A 21767-nucleotide genomic window follows, 5' to 3' on the forward strand; every position below is an offset into this window, starting at 1 on the left:
CGCGGCTTCGGCGTCTCGGCCGCGGCCCCGGCTCCGGAGGCGCCCGTCGGGGCGAGGGTTGCTGGCGGCTGTCAGGTCCGCCGCTGCGGGATGTGAGTGCGGGCCGAGCCCGCGCGGGAGGGCCCCCGAGGGCCCAGCCTGGCGGCCGGTCACCCTTACACCCGGCCCGGGGGCTCCCTAGACCTCGGCCCGCCCGACGCGTCGCGGAGGAGCAGCCCCTGCGCGCCTCGGGGCGCTCCTGTGTGGCTCAACCCCTGTCGCCGGTGGGTTCAGACCCTGGTTGCTGAATGGGGGTGGAGGGAGGGAGCGGTTCTCCCTGCTATCCCTCCTCCTGCTCTTCACTTCGCCCCTGTTACTGGCAGGGAACTTTAAAGCGGGTTTCCAAGTAGCCTCGGAAGGAGTGTCTGGCTGCCGATAAATGTATGCATCCTCTTGTGTCCTAGAACCCGATCCTTATCCTTCCTTATCCTTCTGTAAATTTTTCTAGGCATCTAAACAGTTCGGGGGTGGGGTGGGGGGAGAGCATCTATTTGCCTTGGGTTTCTGAGGTTGTGACTGCCGCTTCTGTTTTTAGGTTCCAGAAGCGGGCTACGGGAACAAGATGTGAACTGTTTTTCCTCCCCAGAAGAAGAGGCCCTTCCTTTCCCTCCCGCGACGGTGAGTGTGCGAGCTCGGGGCTGTGTGGTCGCTGCAGTTAAAAACAAGGGTGTCTGCGATCTGCTAGCCAGTGCCTGCTGGGGCGGCTGGATGCTTAGGTAGAACAGCAGAGCTAATTGTTGCTTACTCCGAAAATGGAAGTGCCGAACTTTTGCTGTTGCCGTGGGAGAGTAATTGGTATTTATTTTGTCTGTTGGATCCTTTAAGAAACATTCCTTGTTGGGTTAACAGTGTGACTTTGCGGAGAAAATAATTTTGCTTGGGTGTCTGCTGCCACATTGACTGCTTCCTGTATTCACCTGCATCACCTTGCTGTGTTGGTTGAATGTTACGCAGTCTGCTTTCTGGTTATTAATCTGTCAGGGGAAACTCCTTTTCTCTGAATGAAAGGCTAGGAGCCACTGAGTGTGTCACAGAGGGAAGGGAAACACGGTGGGAAGAAGGGAGTCGGAGGTTGCTTTTGGTTTCATAATAGGTTTGTATAAGTGAGCTGTTGGCTTACTACAAATATTCTGATACAATTCCCAGCAGATTTGAAAATGAATCATCAATTCTTGGTCCAGTTTCTCCATGTTCTTCACCTGTTTACTACCCATTCCAAGTGTCGGGATCATTTGGTTGTGTGCAGATGTGCTCGGCTGTGCTACATCTGCAGACTGGATGTGTCCAGGACTTACGTATTATCCTGAGAATACTACTTAATAGTTCTACAAAGCATTTACCTGTGCAGGAAGGCTGCAGGATGTGTTGGCTAGATGAGCACTTAGGTTTATTTTTGCTTTCACAGAGTGTTGTGGAACTAGTTCTGTAGACCAGGCTGGTCTTAACCCAGGAGACCTGCCTGCCTCGGCCTCCCTGGTGCGGGGATGAAAGGGGTGGGCAGTCGCTAACTATCACCTGGCTTGGATTTGTTTCTTTCGGTGTCATTTCCTTTGCGATTTGAAGGTGCCTTGACCATGGAAAGCAAACGGGATGTTTTTCTCTACTTCACCCCAGTAGGCTCTTCTTGAAAGCTGGGTTCCATTCCTGGCAAACTAGGAAAGAGCACCAACTTCCGAGTTAGGTCTGAATGTGTGGACTTATTTTAGAATAATGGTGTGTTCGGTACCTTTAATAGCTGTATCACTGACAGTTTACTTTCTTAGGCTATGGTGCGAAGATTGATATGGTACGTGTGAAGTAGTGATTTGGCCACTTTTTGAAAGTCTTAGCCACTCGAAGATGGGCAGGTAAAGGAGCTGGATGGTGCATTGGTGATCTGCCAGTGTGGCAATTCTTCCTTACAGTAAGGGGAAACTACATCTGATGTATTTACAGCCTATGTATGGAAGGGTTTGCCACCTAAGTCCCATTTTGCTGCCCTCTTGTGGATAACTGTGCAAAGAATTTTCTTTTGCTCCTCCTCCTCCACAACGTTGTTTTCCCTTTTTAGGCTCCTTCCTTTAGTTCTCAGTTCCCCCGAACTGCGAACCAGGTGCCTAGAGCAGCAGTGAGCTCTGGCTTCCTGGCTTACTTGGGATATTTTCAGGGTTCAGAAGCTCCGTCCATTCCTACAATGCTGTGTCTTTGTAGAGCTGTATTTTCAGAGTCTACTATGTGAACAGCAGCAGCTTAGTGTGTGACAGGGAGTGTGGAACAAGAGCCGACAGTGTGGCAGTGCTTAGGATGGTGCCCCAAGCAACGCGAGCTTGTTTGAGCCTACATTACTATTTCCGTGGCTTAAAAACGTCACGAAGAAATTGCAGTCTTTTATGAGTCCCCAAATGAAGATAGTTTGGGAACATCTTCACTTGATTCCAGTAGACTTTTCTGATAAAATTTTTGATTCAAAGCTAGTAGCAGTTCATAATGGCTTCACATAGCACTTCTCATAATGCCATCTGACGTCTGCTGGTTTCTCACGTTATGATTATTCCTCTTGTGTACGTGTTACTATACTCGTTTCATAGCTTTTTAAAATATTCTGCATAGGTCTCTTACCACTATGTTTTTAATTAATCTTTTTGTCCCAAACAAAAACTATTACACTGCTGCTGTAATTTGGATCATGAGTGTCCCTCAAAGGCTTTTGTGTTAAAACCTTTATTACCAGGCTTTGGCTTGCCGGAGATCATGGACTAATGGACGGAGGGGAGATGCTGAGATGCCGACATCTCTGATTGCTTCCCTGCTGCCATGGCAACCAGGCCTCTACTTTTCTCATGTTAATAATACTTTGCTGGTCAAAAAGACAGCTTTTGAACCCTCTGCATTTTCCTACAACTACATAGAGCAATCGCCTTATGTTTGTATGGTCTGTATTGCTGTAGATGAGACTTGCCAGTGATACCTGAGAAGAATCTCCTTTCATAGTGTTCAGTGACATTTTTCCTTATTTCGGGCTAAGTCTGTTCTGACAGTATCCTTGAGGGTTTATTAGGTCTTTATTCGATTTTAAGACAGATTTTACATGGATCCTCTCTCTTCCCAGTTTCTGTAGAAATGTTCCTTAATTACATACAGGACTCATTGGAATACATACTGTTGGGCTCTGTCTCCAGAGTTTCTGTCTCAGTAGGTGTGGAGTGGAACTCTTGCCTTTTTTACATGTTTCCAGGTGAGACTGTAATTTTGATCCTGGCACCACTACATTTCCAGAATCACTGATTTAATTTAGGGTGGCAAAGTTTTTCTGTTAAAGACCAGATAGTGTTTAAACTGTGTTGGCAAGATTGTCTCTTTTGCCACTCTACGGTGGTGCCTTTGTAATGCAGAAGCAGTCCTAGGCAGTCCATAAATAACTGACCTGCTGTGTTCCGTTCCAGTAAAGGCCTATTACAGAAAGAGTAACTGGCAGAATTTGGCATGTAAACTGAAATACGAAAATTCCCACTGTACATTATTGCGTAACACCACATTCTCCGTGAGTTATTGCTGTTCTTTTCATTCATTTAGTTTAGAGCAAAACTTATTGAAAGAGCTGTTTTGTCTTTTTAAAATTCTTTCTTAAAATTTATTTTCTTGAGCAAGTAACACATTTAATTGTTATGATTCAAAAGTAGTAGTATTTTTTTGTTCTTGTGTTATTTTGCTTGTGAAACAGAAGAGGGATTTTGTTGGATTAAAAATGGTGTGTGTTTCTGATTGCAACACACACATATGCCAAGTTAGTGTAGAAACACTAAATTCTCTTTATATCTCTACTATAGTGTTTTTAGGTGCCCAGATTCTAGCCAGCTGGAGACATAAAAATCATAAGCTGATCATTTACTAGTTTTCAATTCTGATTGAAACCTGTATGTCTCAGGATCGTGTTGTACACATTCTTTCTATATTTTTTTACGCCCCAGTTCCTGTGAATAATGATGTGCTTTTTGTTGGTTAAATTTTCTTTTACTCAGTCTTTAGTGCGTGTGTGTGTGTGTGTGTGTGTGTGTGTGTGTGTGAATGCTACAGGTATACAGGTGCCCTGGAAGGCCATAAGAGGGTCTTACATCCATCCCTTGAAGCTTGACTTACAGCTGCAGCAGACAGGGCAGGTAGAAATCAAACTTGGGTTGTCTGGAAGAATAGGAAGCTCTTTAACTCTGAGCCGTGTCTCTCCAAATTCTCTTACATGGAAAGGTCTAGTCCATGTTTTAACTGTGTATGACATATCTAAAAGCTTTCTCTATTTTAATTATGATCATTCTTTCTTTGTCACTTTTGCTGCACTTCAAATAAGAATTTAATATTAGATTATACCTTAACTGAATGAAAAGTACAGGCTTTTAGGAATTTTAGATTTATTAATTACTGAAATGAGGATGGTAAGATTCCCTTATCAAACATAATTAGTTTGCAATAAGAATGGATTAGAAGTTATTTTTAGTTCTCTTGGCTTCTAGTTTCATACTTTTGCCAATCTGTTATGTTATTTTCTCATTGTCATTTGTTTGAAAAGTCAAGTGTTTTAGAATTCTGTAATATAGAAGTAATTTGGATGATATTATATTCTAAAATTGATTGTATTGGAGGCTTTTACATGTATGTGTGTATGTACATACATAGTTAAAATTCATAATCGCTCCTATTTAATTTTCATTTATTTAACATCATTGTGGTGCCAGGGACCATGAATGAAATAATTGATGAAACATTGTGCTTCTCACCTTCAAGAAACTTTCAGTATAGTGATGAAAGAAAAATCAGTAAACAAAAACATAAACTTCTGAGAAGTCTGAACTGTTGGCTGCTGGGTAGGGGCAGGGACAGCTGGAGAGGGAGGCTGAGAACTTTGGGAGAGATGATGATTTCTGAAGGGTTTTGGGTGCCATGTATGAGCGTGGTCCAGACCATGACTACATTGTTCATTTCATTTTATATGAGGAGGAAATCCTATAAATATAGATCAGAAATAACTTAGATGTAAATTCAGAATTAAGTACTTGAAACTACATGCATTTTAAGAACTAGAGAATTTGTAGTCAGTAACTTAGAGCTGCCTATCTCCTCCCACTAGTGTATTTTGAGTTTACCTTGCTTTTAGTGTTCTTTTTGGTTTCATATATGTACATTTGCCTTAGTTCAGTTTTGTCCAGCTTATTTAAAGTGGTTATTGCAAAGCTTACAGTTTCTACAACTTACCATTCTGTTGTTAATGTTTGTTTCCTGCAGAGGGACTTCACCCCAGTATTTACTCATTTTTCTCCATAATTTGATTGTTTGAAGGTTTGTGTGCTATGTTGTGACTTTGGAAGTGGAGTGCAGTGTGTATGTGTTTGTGTGTGTGTGTGTGTGTGTTTTAGTTTCTCTAGGGTTTGTGACTACAAGAATTGATCCTCAAAAGCCATTCAAGAAGGTTAAATAACAATGCTGAGATGTGGTTTACATGGTGCTACAGCAGCGCTGTCAAATAAAACTACAACAGCAGGGCACAGCAGAGGCACTGCAGTGGCACCCGCTGCAGTATATGTGTGTGTGTGTGTGTGTGTGTGTGTGTGTGTGTGTGTGTGTTGAAGTATGCTAAGGATTAAGGTGGAGAATGGTGAAATGTACTTGCAAACTACATTTCAAGAAAGATAGTTACTTTAAAAAATAAAACAAGAGCCGGGCGATGGTGGCGCACGCCTTTAATCCCAGCACTCGGGAGGCAGAGGCAGGCGGATCTCTGTGAGTTCGAGACCAGCCTGGTCTACAGAGCTAGTTCCAGGACAGGCTCCAAAGCCACAGAGAAACCCTGTCTCGAAAAACAAAACAAAACAAAAATAAAATAAAATAAAAAATAAAACAATTCATTTGATTTCAGGAAACTTTTTTTTTATTTGAAACATCTGCCTCTGTAGCCACAGTTGGCCAGGAATTCAACAGGTAACCTAAACTGACCTCAGACTCATGGTGATCTTCTTGCCTTAGCTTCTTAAGTGCTAGGATCACAAGCATGAGACACCACACCTGGCTTTAAAGTGTTTTAAAGTGAACTTTTATTTGAAGTAGCCCAGCTCTAAGTGTACAGCCTGACCAGTGTCAGAAACGATCTCATCGGTATCCGTCACCAGTCACAGCAGGACTACAGCCCAGTGGCCTGTATGCCTCCTGCTCCTGCTCATTTTCTCCTCCCTCCCTGCTACAGTCCTGCCATGCTAACCATTGTCCTGACTGTCACCCTAAGCAAGAACAGCTGAGAGATAGGAAGTGGCTTGAGAGGCTCCTATAGTAAGCAAAGATTTTTGCTAATAGGAATCAGAGAGAATGACAAAGTGGTAACTTTTGAATGCCTGGTTGCTTAGATTTGCCTGGAATAGAAAGTAGGGACTTGAAGCTTTTGATTAAAAGCATACCAGAAATTTTTTATCAGGATAAATAAAAATAAGCTAGCACCATTACCAAGAAACTGTCAAACTTTGCTGCATTAAACAGAACCAAAAGTCTTAAATTGCTCGATGGAAAGAAATGGCGGCTCAGTTGACAGCAGACGGTAACTGCCCACAGAGAGCAGTGCAGGTAGAAGTTTCAGAGTAAGGGAAATTTTTTTTTTTTCAAAGACATTGAAAAAAACACATGGAGACTAACTCCTAAAAGATATATTTCAGCAGGAAGAAATGAATCCAGAGGGAAGTCATAGGATCACAGACACCGCACACAAACAGATGTATTTAGCAAATTACTCTTTAGTACTAACAGTCTACTTTAATTGACCTTGTATCTGTTCAAAAATCAACTCTTTGTTATCTTTTCCATTGTTTTTAAAAGTTTGTTTCATTTGTTTTTGTTTGCTCATAATTATTTCCTTCCTTTCCTTCCTTCCAACTTTGAGCTTAAATTGTTCATTCCTGAGTAGCAGTGTTTGACATCTTCCTTTGATCTCTATGTAAGCACTTACTGTTAACTTCCTTTATAGAACTGCTTTTTGCTGTGTTTGATTGACTTGTAGAACTAACAAAGACTACATAACAAATTACTAAAGTATTTTTTAATCATATAAATTTGGACAAATTTAAATTCTTTTGAGGTTTTGCATATTTACTCAGTTACTCTTCAGAAAGCTTGTGACTTTTTATCTAACAATTGCCAATTAGGGTGTTTGTTTGTTTGTTTTGGTTATATAGTTTCACTGGGTGTATATTTTTATAACTAAAGACTAGTTCTAATTTTTTCATTATAGTTGTTATAGAAATATGTTTCAAATTGTAATTATTTCTTTTTTTTTTTGAGGCAGGGTCTCTCACTACTGGCTGTCCAGGAACTTGATATATAATATATATTAATCTGGCTTTGAACTTGCAGAGCTCTTACTGCCTCTGCCTCCCAAATGCTGGTATTAAAGGTGTGTGCTCTGGCCAAGTTATAGTCCATGTTCAGAGGGAGAGGGAGTCTCTACCATCCCCATGTAGACCAGGCGTGTTATTCTCTTAGTTATTTTTTCCTTCTATCTGTAGTACTTAGAGCAGTGCTTTGTGTATAGCACATGCTTTACAGTTTTGTTGGAGGTTACTTTTACTTATTTATTTTTCTTTTTCTAATATATTCTCACTGTGTGACCCTCCTTCTTTCTCTTTGCACCACCACTCCTAGTTTATTGTTTGCTGTTATAACCAATATTTTCCTTATGTCCATGATAACGTATGTTGGTAAGGTTGTCACATTTTTAACACCAGTCATGAAAGAGTCCAAATAGGCAATCTCTTATTTTAGCTGCCAGGCAGATTCTGGTATAATTATCTAACTACAATGTCAATGAAAAATAAAAATGCGTAAAACAGTACTTAGTTCTTCATCTTCCGGTATCAAAGGGCGACATCCTATTTATGTTAGTGGTTTTACAGATCTCCTAAGCTTGAACTCTGCACACTTCTTTCACTCCCCTGGCTTCCTCCACATTCAGTTAGTCACGGGTAGCATTAAGTCTTGTGTTTCCACTGCCTCTCATTATCTACCCATGCTGTTTGCATTTGTGATCTCCTGTTGCTTATACTGCGGCAGCAGCAGTTTTCTAACTTCGTGACTTATCTTTCTGATTTGTTGTCTGTGGTATGAAGTTTGAATTCTTTGGTGTAGCATTTGCTTCTTTCCTTAACCTTGTGCTGTATCAACCAACCTTGTACTCTTTGTAAGCAACTAGATGTCTTGTGGGAGGTAGACAGTTCCTGACACTGGTTCAGCTGCTAATCATGTCCAAGTATGTTATCTCTCGGCCTTTCATGATTGCCTCATGATTTTTTTCTTGCACAAATTCAGGTAGAAAGAAGGTAAGAGGAAAAAGAATAAAGATCATGCTGACAGTAACTTCTTGAATCTTGTTTTCTGAAACTGATTTAGATAGTTATCCGTTAGTAGGGAAGTAGTGTTTTGTTAGGCACTCAGTGTTGCCCAACAAAATTGAGCTTCTCTTTCAAAGGAGGAAATGCTAGCAATCTTGCCGCAGTTGTCCTTCCTACCGGGGTGTAACCTCTTACTGTTTTAATTTAGCCTGATGAGTTGTTGCGCTCATAGTACGCTCTTCAGCATAGTGCACTTCCCTGGACTACATCTAAATCCGCTGCAGTTTTCAAAATCAGCTTTAAATCTGACTGTCTCTAATAAAGGTCATCAGATCATTCCTATCTGAAATGTAATTTCCCCTCCACTAAAACAATTCTCAGGGTAATTGTAAATAATGTTTATATGTGTGAACTTTTCTGTTGTCTGTAACTGATTCTAATGCTTTTTAAAAAGATTATTTTATGTGTATGTGTGTTTACCTGCATGTGTGCGTATGTATGTATGTGTATGTATGTATGTATGTATGTATGTATGTATGTATGTATTCATGCACCTCATGCACACTTGATGTCTGCAGAGGGCAGAGGAGGGTGCTGAAGTCTTTGGAACTAGAGTTACAGAGGATTGTAGGCCACTTGTGACATGGGTGCTGGGAATCAGACTGGGTCCTCTGGAAGAGCAGTAAGTTCTTTTTATGGCTGAGCCATCTCTGTTTCATGGTTGTTTAGTTAGTGATACATATTTATATCCCCTGTTAGGTTTACAGCTGGAATTTAAAATTGTCCACTTGAAGCTCTGTATATTTATTGTGCTGTGCTTTCTGTGTAGTAGTATACAATGTTTAGTCAGCTAATCACTTTGACAGAGTCATGGCTGTCAATAAGACTTCTTTGTGTATGAGGGTTGTCTTTATTAATATCACTTTTGGGGTAACTATTGTTTTCTCTAATAGGCCAATGTTCTGAGAAAGACTCTAGATGGGAATGGCTTGCCTTACAATGACAGAGATGGAGGCAACCTCCGCATCTCCTGTACATCAGAATGGTGATATTCCTGGAAATGCTAATTCTGTGAAGCAGATAGATCCAGTCCTTCAAGTGTATCTGTACCATTCCCTTGGGAAAGCTGAAGGAGACTATCTGAAGTTTCCAATTGGAGAGTATGTTGCAGAAGAAATTTGTGTGGCTGCTTCTAAAGCTTGTGGTAGGTATTAAAAATCATCTTTTCTTATCTATAGGTTATTATTTTAATTGTTACTCTAATACAATTTACATCTGTAATTTATTATGACTACTAGCTGTGTGTTCTTATGCATAACAATTAGAATAACATTATAGAATTTAAAGTGATTGACATAGAATGCCTGCAAATGTTTTGAGATCATAGTAGGTTACTAAAGAATCTTGTCATGGAATACTTCATAAGTCAGTCTTTTTCTTTTTTTTAAAGTGATGTAGGGTTTGCTATGTAGCCCAAGCTGGTCTGGAACTGATTGTTATATAGCCCAGTCTGGCCTTGAATCTACCTGTTGTTTCAGTCTTAAAATCTGGGATTACATATATGAGTTGACATCTCCAGCTTCATATGTAAATCCTGAAAGTACATCCTGAACAAAGTGTGGCAGTAGACTATCAGTTTGTTGAAATATGTATTTGGGTAAAATTCTTATTTATTTATTTTTATTTGTGTGTGTGTGTGTGTGTGTGTGTGTGTATATATTTTGCCTGCATGTATGTCTGTGTACCATTTGTGTGCCTAGAGCCTGTGGAGGCCAGAAGAGTGTGTGTTACAGATGGTTGTAAGCTGCCACCCCAGTCCTTACACAAGGGCATTCAATACTCTTAATAGCTAAGCCATCTCTGGATATAATTATTGATTAAATATTTTACAGCTTTAGGCATCAGATCATTTTCTTTTCAATTCCTGAAGTTCTCTACCAACCCCATATATAACCCTCCCCCTCTCTGTTTTTTTCCAATGTGCTTTGAAATCATTTTTTTATCTTGAAACTCAATAAAACATTTATCTTAGTGTTCTGTTGCTGTGAAGAGACACCATGACCACAGCAACTTTTAGAAAAGAAAGCATTTAATTAGGGCTTGCTTATAGTTTCAGAGGTTTAGTCCACTGTCATCAAGATATCACCGAGGGAGCATGGCAGCACCCGGACAGACATGGTGTTGGAGAAGTAGCTGAGAGTTCTACAGCCAGATCTGCAAGAAACAAGAGCTCTGGGCCTGGCATGGGTTTTTTTGAAATTTCAAAGTCCACCCCCCAGTGACACACTTCTCCAACAGGGCCACACCTCCTGATCCTTTCAAATAGTGTCACTCTGTGTGACCAAGCATTCAAATCTGTGAGCCTATAGGAGCCATTCTTATTCAGACTACTGAAACAATTCACCTTTTTATGGCCTGTCCAAAACTGTAGAACTAATAAATTTTACAGGACTACTAAGATTATTTAAGAAACATTATGTTTTTTTTAATTAAATGTTCTTTTAATAAAAGACTAGTTGAGGTTTTATTTTTAAGTAATAGTAATATGATTGTAATGCTACAGGTAAATTAAATATCTAATAATCATAAAATGCTAACACTAATTTGTATGTATTAATGTTATGTAACATTAACAATAATTTATTAACTTAGTTAACAATATAAATGAGGTTAGCTGTTTAGTTAGAGTAGCCATTAAATGGAGAGGAAATCCCAATTTTCACTGAGCCTGGAGCCAGATTGGTGTCCAGCAAACCCACCTATCCTCCCATTTCCAGCCCCCATAGTGCTAGGGTTATAAGCAAGGACGCAGCCACCCCAGCTTTTTCTATGAGTTCAGGGAATTTGAACTCAAGTCCTGTGACTATGAAAGATGTACCTTTACCCATGAGCCATCTCTTCAGCTCTCTAAGAAAGTTATATTAGGAATTTAAAAGTAGCTGTGTTCTTTTTAAACTATTTCTTTTAAAGGTTTAAAGATCTTTTTACACAGGGCTGTGGCTGCAGCTCAGTTGTAAAGCTCCAGGGCCCTGAGTTGAAGACTAGCAACACTCATATAAATACACACATTTAAATATAAAATTTTTGTATTTTATTTTGGTGACAGTTTTACCTCAGTCCATATTAAAGGTCAGATAAAATGTTTGGCCTGTTCAGTATCATAGATAATTTATTGTTTATCAGATTCAGGATATAAGTAAAAAAGCATAAGCACCTAAAATGTAACTATCATTCTATTCTATTTTATCTATAACATTTCAAATTTTAGATACCAGTGAATAAGGATAAAATGTGTAGCAAAACCCATTCTACTTTAGTAATATAGTTCCATTAAATGAGTGGAGACTGGGAACAATAGAACAATGAAGAAGAAAAGAATTATATAGGTATAAGACTAGATTATATAGGCCATCTCAGACACTAAACCTTTTGTCTTTGATGAACCCTTTTTTCTTCCTTGACACAAATTTAAAGGTAAGTTAATAGTATTTTTATACTTTTCTCGTAGCTTTGTTTTAGAGGAAGTAGGTTGCTTCTCTTTTTCATGTTTAACACCTACCCATCCTCCCAAAGCTACTGATATTTAAAAATAAACATATTGATCTGGAGAGATGGCTCAGTGGTTAAGAGCACTTGTTGCCCTTGCAAAGGATCTAGGTTTGGTGCCAAGCCCCCACAACAGCCCATAGTTCCAGTTCCCTGTAAGCCACTGCCCTCTTCTGACCTTCAAGAGCACCAGGCACACTTGAAGACAAAACACTCATGCACACACAAATTCCTTTAAAATCTAAAAAGACATATAAAGACTACATAATAAAATGATTACAATGTTTAATTTTTAGCTTAAATTTGTAAGTATTGTATGAAAATATGCTTTAGCTGGGTTTAGTCTTACACGCCTTTAATCCCAGCACTGGGGAGATAGAAGCAGTAGGATCTCTGTGAGTTCCAGGACAGTTAGAGCCAGAGCTCTGTAATGATACCCCGACTTGGACTTAAAGCAGATATACAAATGCATATATAAATTATATATATATATATAATTGCACAGATACACACACACTGACACAAGCACGTGTGATGTGTGTGTGTGTGCTTTAAGTTCAACAAAATCTTGTTTTACTTTGTTGAAATGCAGTGTAGTTAGTTCGTTGTCCTGATGCCATTGCTATACAGCTTGGATTACTGTGACTTGGTAGTTAAGTTACCGTGTATTATTTGCAGTGTTGGAGATTGAACCCAGTGCCTGGCATACGCTGCTCAGGTGCTCCTAACACTGAACTGTTGATAGCCCTGTAGCATGTTTTGTAAATAGGAAGTATGGGTTATTAAAATTTGCTGTTCTTTTTTATAAGATTATTTGGCACTTTTAGCCCCCCTTTTTTTCCCCCATGAATTTTGTGATTAATTTGTTTGTACATAAAGGATAGCTGAGATTTCAGTAGTGATTGCATCATCACATTGCTATCTTTTTTTAATGTTACAATTTCATTTACAAAATTATCTTTAATTAAAAATTTACACAATATATTTTAATCATTCTTTCCCCTCCCCAGTTCTTCCCAACTTCATATTCTTCCTCTCTGTGCTGGGATTTGGTCTAGTTTCAAGTTGTAGAGCAAGTGTTGCAGCTCTTACGTGCTCATAGGAAGTTGGTGTTTCTTAGCCCTTAGCAGCAATTAAGATCCCAGACAGGGATCAATTGAAGATCCCAGACAGGCTTAGGTGTTGGGATTCTGTGGCCCTTGACATTGGCCATTAATACAACTTTGAGGCTGGGGTATCTGAGACCCTTGTCCTAACGGTTTGACAGGTCTCCAGAAGGTGACCAGGGCCATGGGCCTGCAGTTTCTCTTCTCTGACTTTGTACAGAATTCGTTTATCTTGAGCCTCAGGCTCTTTATTCTCTGTGCACTTCCACTGTCTCCTTTGCCATGTTTGTTCTCTTGTGCTGTTCTTCTGCCTCTTCTTCAGCTCTCAAGCATTTGGTATGGTGTTGGTTTCTACTGCTGAATTCACCAATGCTAAGCTCTCACCACTGCTGCTCTGCTGTCCTTGCCGCTGTTGCTCTTTTGCCTCTGTTACTTCTTGTTGCCAGCTCAACCCACAGGCAATAAAGGGCCATTCAAGAGAATCTTTCATCAGGCTTAATGTTAAAATATAGAGGAGGCTGAACAGGATTAGTCTCTTAGCTGGTCCTTTTGGTACAGCTAGGAGTGTTTGAACCCGTCACAGAAAACCTTGCACGTAACGGAAGGTCTGTTCTTTCACCAGCCACAGCACTGTCCCTTTAGTACTGGTCACAGTCGTCCTTTGTCAGACCACTAAGGGAAGTGTTTGCTCTGGCCTGGTGGGAATGGTTGCACGATCATCCTCAGTGCACCAGGGCTTATGATAGGAAAAGTCCAGCACAGCCTTCTGAAGTAGTGCTGGCTGAGACCACTTCAAGAGCTGGAACAAGTAGCTGTGTACTTTTCTTAAGCAGTCCATGGAGTGCTCAGCATGGCCAGTGTTGGCCAAGGGTAGTTCAGATGGTTGTTTGTCTGACTTTTTGTTAAAGGCAGCCAGGGCAGGAAGAGAAAGTCTAACAGCTGCCAATTAGGAAGTCAGATTGCCCTATTCTCCAATATGTACTCATTTACAGGAAAAGGAGTGTGAGAGGAAAGGTGTATAGTAAGAACTCAAAGGCCTTATCCTTGACACAGCTAGTGAGTTTAACAGTGCTTAACATTCTCAGTACCTCAGAGGTGGGTGGCCTCATCTGCCTTGAGTGATTAATTCTAACATATTTGTGAAACTAAATTTTCCTTTTAATGTTCTACTTATTATATTGTAGCCAGAAAAGATAACTTTGGATGATTTTAAGTTTATGGATTTATTGATAGTAGTTTTGAGACTGTATAAACCCAAAGGGTATTTCACATGCACTTAAAGATGTATGTTCTGTGTGTGGGCAAAGCTTTTTATATGTCTGTTCCAGCTAGTTGATCTGTACTGTCATTTAAGGTCTTCCTTTTTGTTCTTTGTAGCTATTGTGTCCATTAGTGAGAAGAGTATATTGAATTTGCCAGCTACCATTATTGAGCTATTTTCCCCTTTACACCTGGCCTCCAAACACGCAGGCAAGCACACACATGCACCCAAACACACATGTAACAGCCCACCCTATCATAAACACTCAGAAGCATACTGCACACACAGCCTTACAGATCAGTGAATAGGAATTGCTTTTTGCATTTTGTGTAAGTGCCCTGTCAGAAAAAACCATGGTATTGTCTTACTCTTCAAAATCTCATAATGTAAGAATAGTGATTAAAATCATATTCAGATGTTTACATTTAAAACCAGTGCTAGTTTTTAAGTTAAGATTCTCTTCTCAGTGTTTTTCTCTGTAAAATGTCAGGTGTTTTATGGCCTCTTCTGGGACAGCTTCACCTCCTGTTTGGCCATATATGCCCTGCACACTAAGTTCACAGAACATGGTTAGAGGGTGAAGGAGGCATGTTGTTGTAATAGGAGCGGCGGGCTATGTTCCTGGCACCTGGCCGCCCCCACGGCTAGCTTTATACCCGAAATAATTACACGGAAACTGTATTCTTTTAAACACTGCCTGGCCCATTAGTTCCAGCCTCTTATTGGCTAGCTCTTACATATTGATCTAACCCATTTCTAATAATCTTCGTAGCCCATGAGGTGGCTTACCAGGGAAGATCTTAACCTGAGTCTGTCTGGAGTGGGAGAATCATGGCCACTCACTGACTCAGCTTCTTTCTCCCAGCATTCTGTTCCATTTACTCCACCCACCTAAGGGTTGGCCTATCAAATGGGCCTAGGCAGTTTCTTTATTAATTAACTAATGAAAGCAACAGATTAGAAAGAAATCACTCCCACATCAGCATGTACTTTCTGTCACGAGAGATATGGATTCAGAGGTGTGTGTTATGGCTCATTCAAATTTGAATATTTGAGTTCAAGTTCAAATATTGATATTTGAATTTCCAGCTTTAAAGCATTTCTTAATCTAAAATCAACACTCAAAATAGTTTTTTTTGTGTAACAACTTTGTTAAAGTATTTGAGTGGCATTATTTCCTGCTCCTTTGTGCCCTTGTGGTAGTTTATATAGTTTATTATTTATTGTAGCTTAAAGTTCATTTACAGAGCGAACCCTTTCCCTCCTCTTAGCTGTAAAGTTTTCCTAATCCCCTACTCCAACTTTCCCATTTTTACACAGGATTTCTATTTAATGAATGCCTTTTGTTTTTGTTTTAAAGATAGGGTCTTACCAGGTAACCCTGACTGGTCTGGAACTTGGTATGTAAGCCAAGATGGCTTTGCTTGCAGAGATCTGCCTGCTTCTACCTCCATAGTGCTAGGATTTAAAGATACATACCATCATGCCAGGCCTTGAGGAATCCTTTTAAACAGCACAGTTTCTTCTGCTTTGTTTGTCTCTTAGTCCCATCCTGTTAAGCAGGGAAATAATCTCTTGTGAATGTTCAGATTTTTTTATGTTGTTACATACTACTTATATATTCTGTACAACTTCAGGATTTTTGTTTGTTTTTGGTTTTGTGAGACAGGGTTTCTCTGTAGCTTTGGGGCCTGTCCTAGAACTAACTCTTGTAGACCAGGCTGGCCTAGAGCTCACAGAGATCCACCAGCCTCTGCCTCCAGAGGTGTGTGCCACCACTGCCTGGCTCACAACTTTAGGATTTTGAGGTAATTTTAGGAAATTGATACTTTAATGTGCACCTTGTTTTTCCTTTAAAAAAATTGAGAAAAAGCTACTTAGCCAGTGACTTTTATTTCCATTGTTTTGTCGAACTTTGTAACAGTCCAAAGCATGGGCCATACTGCCCTAGGTTTCCTTCTGCCTAAAATTTCTATCTTAACTTTGTTACTACCATACTGCTCCTTTAAGAGTACAATAGGACAAAGTTCTAGGTTGCAGTGTTTAAACATTTTGTAAATTTTTCAAAAGCTATACCAGTTTGTATTTCTAGCAAAATCCTAACAGCTACAATTCACGGTGCTGCTCACTGCAGAAGTCTCAATTTTGCTGAATGTGTAAAGTGCTGGCACGTAGGATTCATTTGTGCTTCCATCAAGATTAGGGATTGCTCTCGTTAGTCATGTGGATTTGCTTTACTAGGAATAATGTTTTCATTTTTCTAAATCATGAATAGTTCAAGTAATATTTTATGTATGGGAATAAAGTACAAACTAGTGTACTTTTGGAATTTATTATTTTGCCATTTTACTTTAGATTTCTATAATGATATTTTGATATATTACATTAATAGAATTTTCTTTGTTTCCTTTACTTGTTTTTTATTTTGTTTGTTTTTTGAGACAGGGTTTCTCTATGTAACCCTGGGCAGGCCTGGAACTTATAGATCCACCTGTGTCTGCTGGGTTTTAAAGGCATATGCCATCATTGCCTAGCTGATAAAATTTTCTAATTTAGCTTTATCTGGAATCCTGTGATAAATCAACAGTGAACTTTGTTGTGATTTTTTTAACGAGATATTTATAGATTAGGTTTTTACTCTGCTGAGAGTACGAGCTCTCAGCAGGTCAGAGAAACTGGAGAGAAGGTGTGTTGTCAGTAAAACTGCATACACATAGACTTACCATTCACTTTATAATTCTTTCTGCTGCTTGTTCTCTTTATTCCTTCTTTATCCCTTTTATACCACCTAAGACAAAGATTTCTATGCAAGAAAAGATTACCTTACAACTACAGGTTACGTATTTTCCAAGAACAAATTAAAATCTTTACCTAAGAAGAAATCACATTAAGAGTTTTTCCTTAGAAGCCTACAAGTAGTTAAACATTTTCCTTTGTATCAATTTTCCCACCACGACATTTTTATTCTTTTATAATTGATTAACAAAGTTTTAAGCAAGCCAAGTATATTTCAGCCGGTTTCTTTGTACTGGCAGGCAGCTGTTCTTGTGGTTTCAGTGTAGCAGATTCCCGTTCTGTTTCTATTCTACAGAATTTTATAAACAAGTAGTCAGCTAACCATCTATTTTTCTTTATACACAATTGAGTCATTTAATTTCCTTTCACAATTTTGTTTTTTCCAAGGTGCATACCAAAACCTGTGATTAATTCTGCAAGCTAAGTAACCAAGGAACTCAGGCCTAACCTTGGGTGTAATTGCTTTCTTTGACCGCCAGTCTATTTTTCCACAGGTGAATGTTGTTGTTTGTTTTTTTATCTTTACTCTTGGTTTTTTTTACTCTTTGGGAGCCTGCCACTATCTTCCATGGAGACGAATTCTTACTTATTGATGCCTGGCCTTAGCTTGACTTGTTTCTTGCCAGCTTTTCTTTTTCTTTTCTTTCTTTTTTTTTTTTTTTATTGAGAAAAGGAAAAAAAAGTTTCCAGCCTCCCATTTCCCTCCCCCTCCTCCCACCCTTCTTGCCAGCTTTTCTTAACTTTAAATTATGCTTAATACCTTTTGCCTCTGGGCATTTTCTTTTCTTCTGTATTTCTTACCTCTGCTCTTTCTCTGTGGCTTGCTGTGTAGCTGGGTGTCTGGCTCCCTATGTCCTTCTCTCCTTGGTCTTTTACCCCTCCTCTTCCTCATTTCTCCTTCTATTTATACTCTGTCTGCCAGTCCTGACTATCCTTGCTCTTTTCTCACTATTGGCCGGTCAGCGCTTTATTAGACCATCAGGTGTTTTAGACAAGCAAAGAATGACAGCTTCACAGAGTTAAACAAATGGCAGTGTAAACAAAAGTCACACACGTTAAAACAATACTCCCCAACAGTAGAATTCGTGGGTCTGTAATGTGTGAAACTTCCTTGTTATTATTTTTCATCTTCTGCAAATTTCATATCTAACAAAGGAGAAAGTAACTTTTAACCTCTTTTTGTCTTTTTTGTATTTCTTGTTGGAGCAATTGGCAGAATAACTTAAACCATTTCCCTAATCATCTTTACTGTCTTAACCACCTGTATCTTTTAGGCTGACCCAGAAAGTTCAGTTGAATCATTGGTTTTCATCTAAGATCTTATAAAAACTATCTTCATTATGATCTGCAAGTAAATTGCCCAGTGAGGAGTGGGATCTTCCCAAGAAACAGTCACAGTATACTAGATACAGTGGGATCCTTTGACATAGGAATCAAACCATGCCACATAGAGCAGGAACAGGACCGCTTAAACAGGCGGAAGCACAACAGAAGCAAGGAGCATTCTGGAGACAGTCTCCCCAGGGCCTAGTCTCTCCAGGGTTCGCTCATCTATAGCTGTGCTGTCAGCTGAATTGAACTACATAAGCTCCATTGCTGACTGCATCTCCTCTGATACGACCCTGACAGTACTGCCAAACTATCACTTTTTAATGTCTGTCTGCAAGCATACTCTCCTAAACGTGAAACGTGCCACTTCTCTGTCATACTGGATGGCATTGCTTTTGGTTTTAGGTTGCACTTACATGTAACTTTTGAACTGGATTTGTTTTCTTTCTTTCTCTAATTTTCCTTTTATTCTTATGCACCTTTATTTTCCATTGAAAAATGTAGGTAGGGGCTGGAAAGATGGCTCAGTTATTAAGAACACTGACTGCTCTTCCAGAGGACCCGGGTTCAACTCCCAGCACCCACATGCATCTCACAACTGTAGCTCCAGTTCCAGAGGTTCTAATACCCTCATACAGACATACATGTAGGAAAACACCAATGTTCAGAAAATAAAAATAAATAAAAAAGAAAATTAGGTAGATTATATGTCTTTAGTATTTAATTTTTGTTTATTTAATATTTTTACATCTTTTTAAAAGTTGTAATTTTCTGCAAATTACACATCTTTTCAAATTTATTAGTGTAATGTTCAATCTAACACTTTGTCTTGTAATTAGATTTTAATTATGCTGTTTATAAATTGCTTGTGCCTATTTTTGTTCTTCGTCAGATTGACAATGGCTTGTTATGTTAATTTTGTTAATCATTAAAGAAAATAAACATTTGTTATTTTATTTAATCTGCTTTATTAACTTTCACTTTTAAGGTGTGTGTGTGTGTGCGTGTGTGTGTGTGTGTGTGTGTGTGTATGTAGGCGTGCTCACGCACTCCACTCATTTGCAGGTGCTTGAGAAGGTCAGAGACATCAGATCTTGCTGGAGCTAGAGTTAAGGTGGTTTGGAGCTACCCAGTGTGAGTGCTAGCACGTATCTTGGGTCCTTTGCAAGCATGGTATGCACTCATCATCATCATCATCATCATCATCATCATCATCATTATCATCATCATCATTATTGGGTTTCGAAACAGAGTCTCTCTGTGTATTTCTGGCTGTCCAAGAACTCACTTTGTAGACCAGGCTGGCCTTGAACTAAGACATCCACCTGCCTCTGCCCTCCAAGTGCTGGGATTAAAGTGTGCACCACTGCCACCACCTAGTTTACAGTATATACTCTTAACTGATGAACTATCTCTCTTGCATTTCTTAACAAATCTGCCCCCTAGTGTTTTTTACTTTTCTGGTGCGCTCATCCTAGACGTGCTTCTGCCATTGAGCCATGGCACTACTTTGTACACTGTCTGAAAAGGAGATGGCAGCAGGCTTAAAAGGGGCTCAAGGTTAGTTTCAGCTGCATGAGAACTACATGAGGCTCTGTTGAAAAAAGAAAAAAAGGCAGAAAAAGTATTTGGGTCCAGTGAGATGGTTCAGTTGTCATTTAACTTTATGGGGCCCAGTGAGAGGGCTCAGTGGCTTTTAATATTTTTGTAAGCTTAAATAGTGCAGTAGATATAATTATTATCATATTGTATAAAACTTTATTTTAATATAAAAATGTTTTATTCCTTTAAAAGTATTCAGTGGCTTGTTATTATCTCAGTGTTTGATAATCACTATCAATGAAAACATACACATGTTCATATTCATACAGTGTATTTTTTCCAGGTATTAGGAGGAACTTGGAAACTCTCTTTAGAAGACAATTAAAAGCTGGATAAAGTGTATTTTTTTTTATCTCCATGCAATATAGTGAAAGAGGTATTTGATTAAAAAATTAGTTTTAAGGTGTGTTTTCCCACAGTAGCTCACCTGCTACTGAAGTTCCTGCTGACTGAGAGCTGTCACCAAGCCTCCACGACAGATTATGTGTAATGTAAATGCTGCTAGCGATCTGCGGTCAGTCCCTTATGCTTCAGTTCTATGTATTACATCATGACAGATTATGCGTATTATGTAAATGTATCTGTTATCAGTCCCTTTTTGCTTCGTTTCTAGGTATTACACCTGTGTATCATAATATGTTTGCTTTAATGAGTGAAACAGAAAGAATCTGGTATCCACCCAACCATGTCTTCCACATAGATGAGTCAACCAGGCATAATATACTCTACAGAATAAGGTACTTTATTGTATTAAGTGATTTGTATTTTAATAAAAAGTCAAAATGGGAGAAATTGTTAGCTATGTAATGTGATAGCTATGTTTTCTTCTGTTGGGATGCCATTTTATTACTTGATTATAATTAAAGATAAGAAAGAACAGATTGTGTTTGGAATATTGCTAGTTTCCCAGGAAAGGTAATGTGTGTGCAATAAAATACAAGCTTACATCTCTTCATTACAAGTAGTTTTTAAAGTTCAAAGTTTTTGTTTGTAAGATAATTTATTTAGTGTTTTATGGCAATGTATAATATCAATGTTCAGAAAAGTAAATATCCAGATTTTTCTATATAAAAGGGGGTAACAAAGAAATAATTTTGATCTTACAAACAGTTACAATTCTTTAAGTACTTACATGTTACTTAATTTTCTTATTACGAATTCCCTGTAAAATATAAAGAATCTGATACATATAACTCATCCTTAGTCTTATTGCTTGTGAAAAGTGTCAGAGTTCAAACTCAGACCTCATTTGCTTTATGAACTGCTTTCTAATCGTTACCTTGCATACCCTTATTAAAGAGATAATATAAGTCAAACCCAGGCTGCATGTGAGGCAGTGTAACAACATCATTAGTACTTGATGAGCTCTTGATAAATGACTTCATACGTTCTTAATAAATTTTCATATTTCATTACTTATTTTCTTCTGTATAAAATATGTAGATGCATGTGCTTGAGTTTTCCTTTTTTAAGGTATAATTTTTACTGAGTGTAAGCATCATTTTTATGTAAAATTTTAGGTAAGACGTTAGTAAAAGAGTTCAGTGTCTAAATAGTAAGCATATGAATAGTGAGCATAAAGCAGTGGAGTGGCATAGAGAGATGGCTCAGTGGCTTAAAGCACTGGCTACTCTTTCCAGAGGACCCGGATTCCATTCATAGCACCTACATGGCAGTTCACAATGTCTGTAACTCCAGTTCCAGGTGATCTGATGCCCTCTTCTGGCCCATACACAAAATAAATATTTTTTT

The 21767-nt window shown here is 38.9% G+C and overlaps 1 protein-coding gene across 1 annotated transcript in view; it reads left to right on the plus strand.

Moving 5' to 3' along the window:
• Positions 1 to 6: 6 nt before the first annotated feature.
• Jak2 (Janus kinase 2) overlaps positions 7 to 21767 on the plus strand; it is a 64879-nt gene continuing 43118 nt past the window's right edge. The window contains exons 1-4 of the mRNA XM_005352114.2: positions 7 to 263; positions 575 to 657; positions 9329 to 9579; positions 20629 to 20752. Coding sequence (XP_005352171.1) covers positions 9354 to 9579; positions 20629 to 20752 — 350 coding nt within the window. The 5' untranslated portion in view covers positions 7 to 263; positions 575 to 657; positions 9329 to 9353. The remainder of the gene's footprint in view (positions 264 to 574; positions 658 to 9328; positions 9580 to 20628; positions 20753 to 21767) is intronic.

This window comes from Microtus ochrogaster, chromosome 8, assembly GCF_000317375.1.
Source record: "Microtus ochrogaster isolate Prairie Vole_2 chromosome 8, MicOch1.0, whole genome shotgun sequence".
Classification (NCBI taxonomy): Eukaryota; Metazoa; Chordata; class Mammalia; order Rodentia; family Cricetidae; genus Microtus; species Microtus ochrogaster.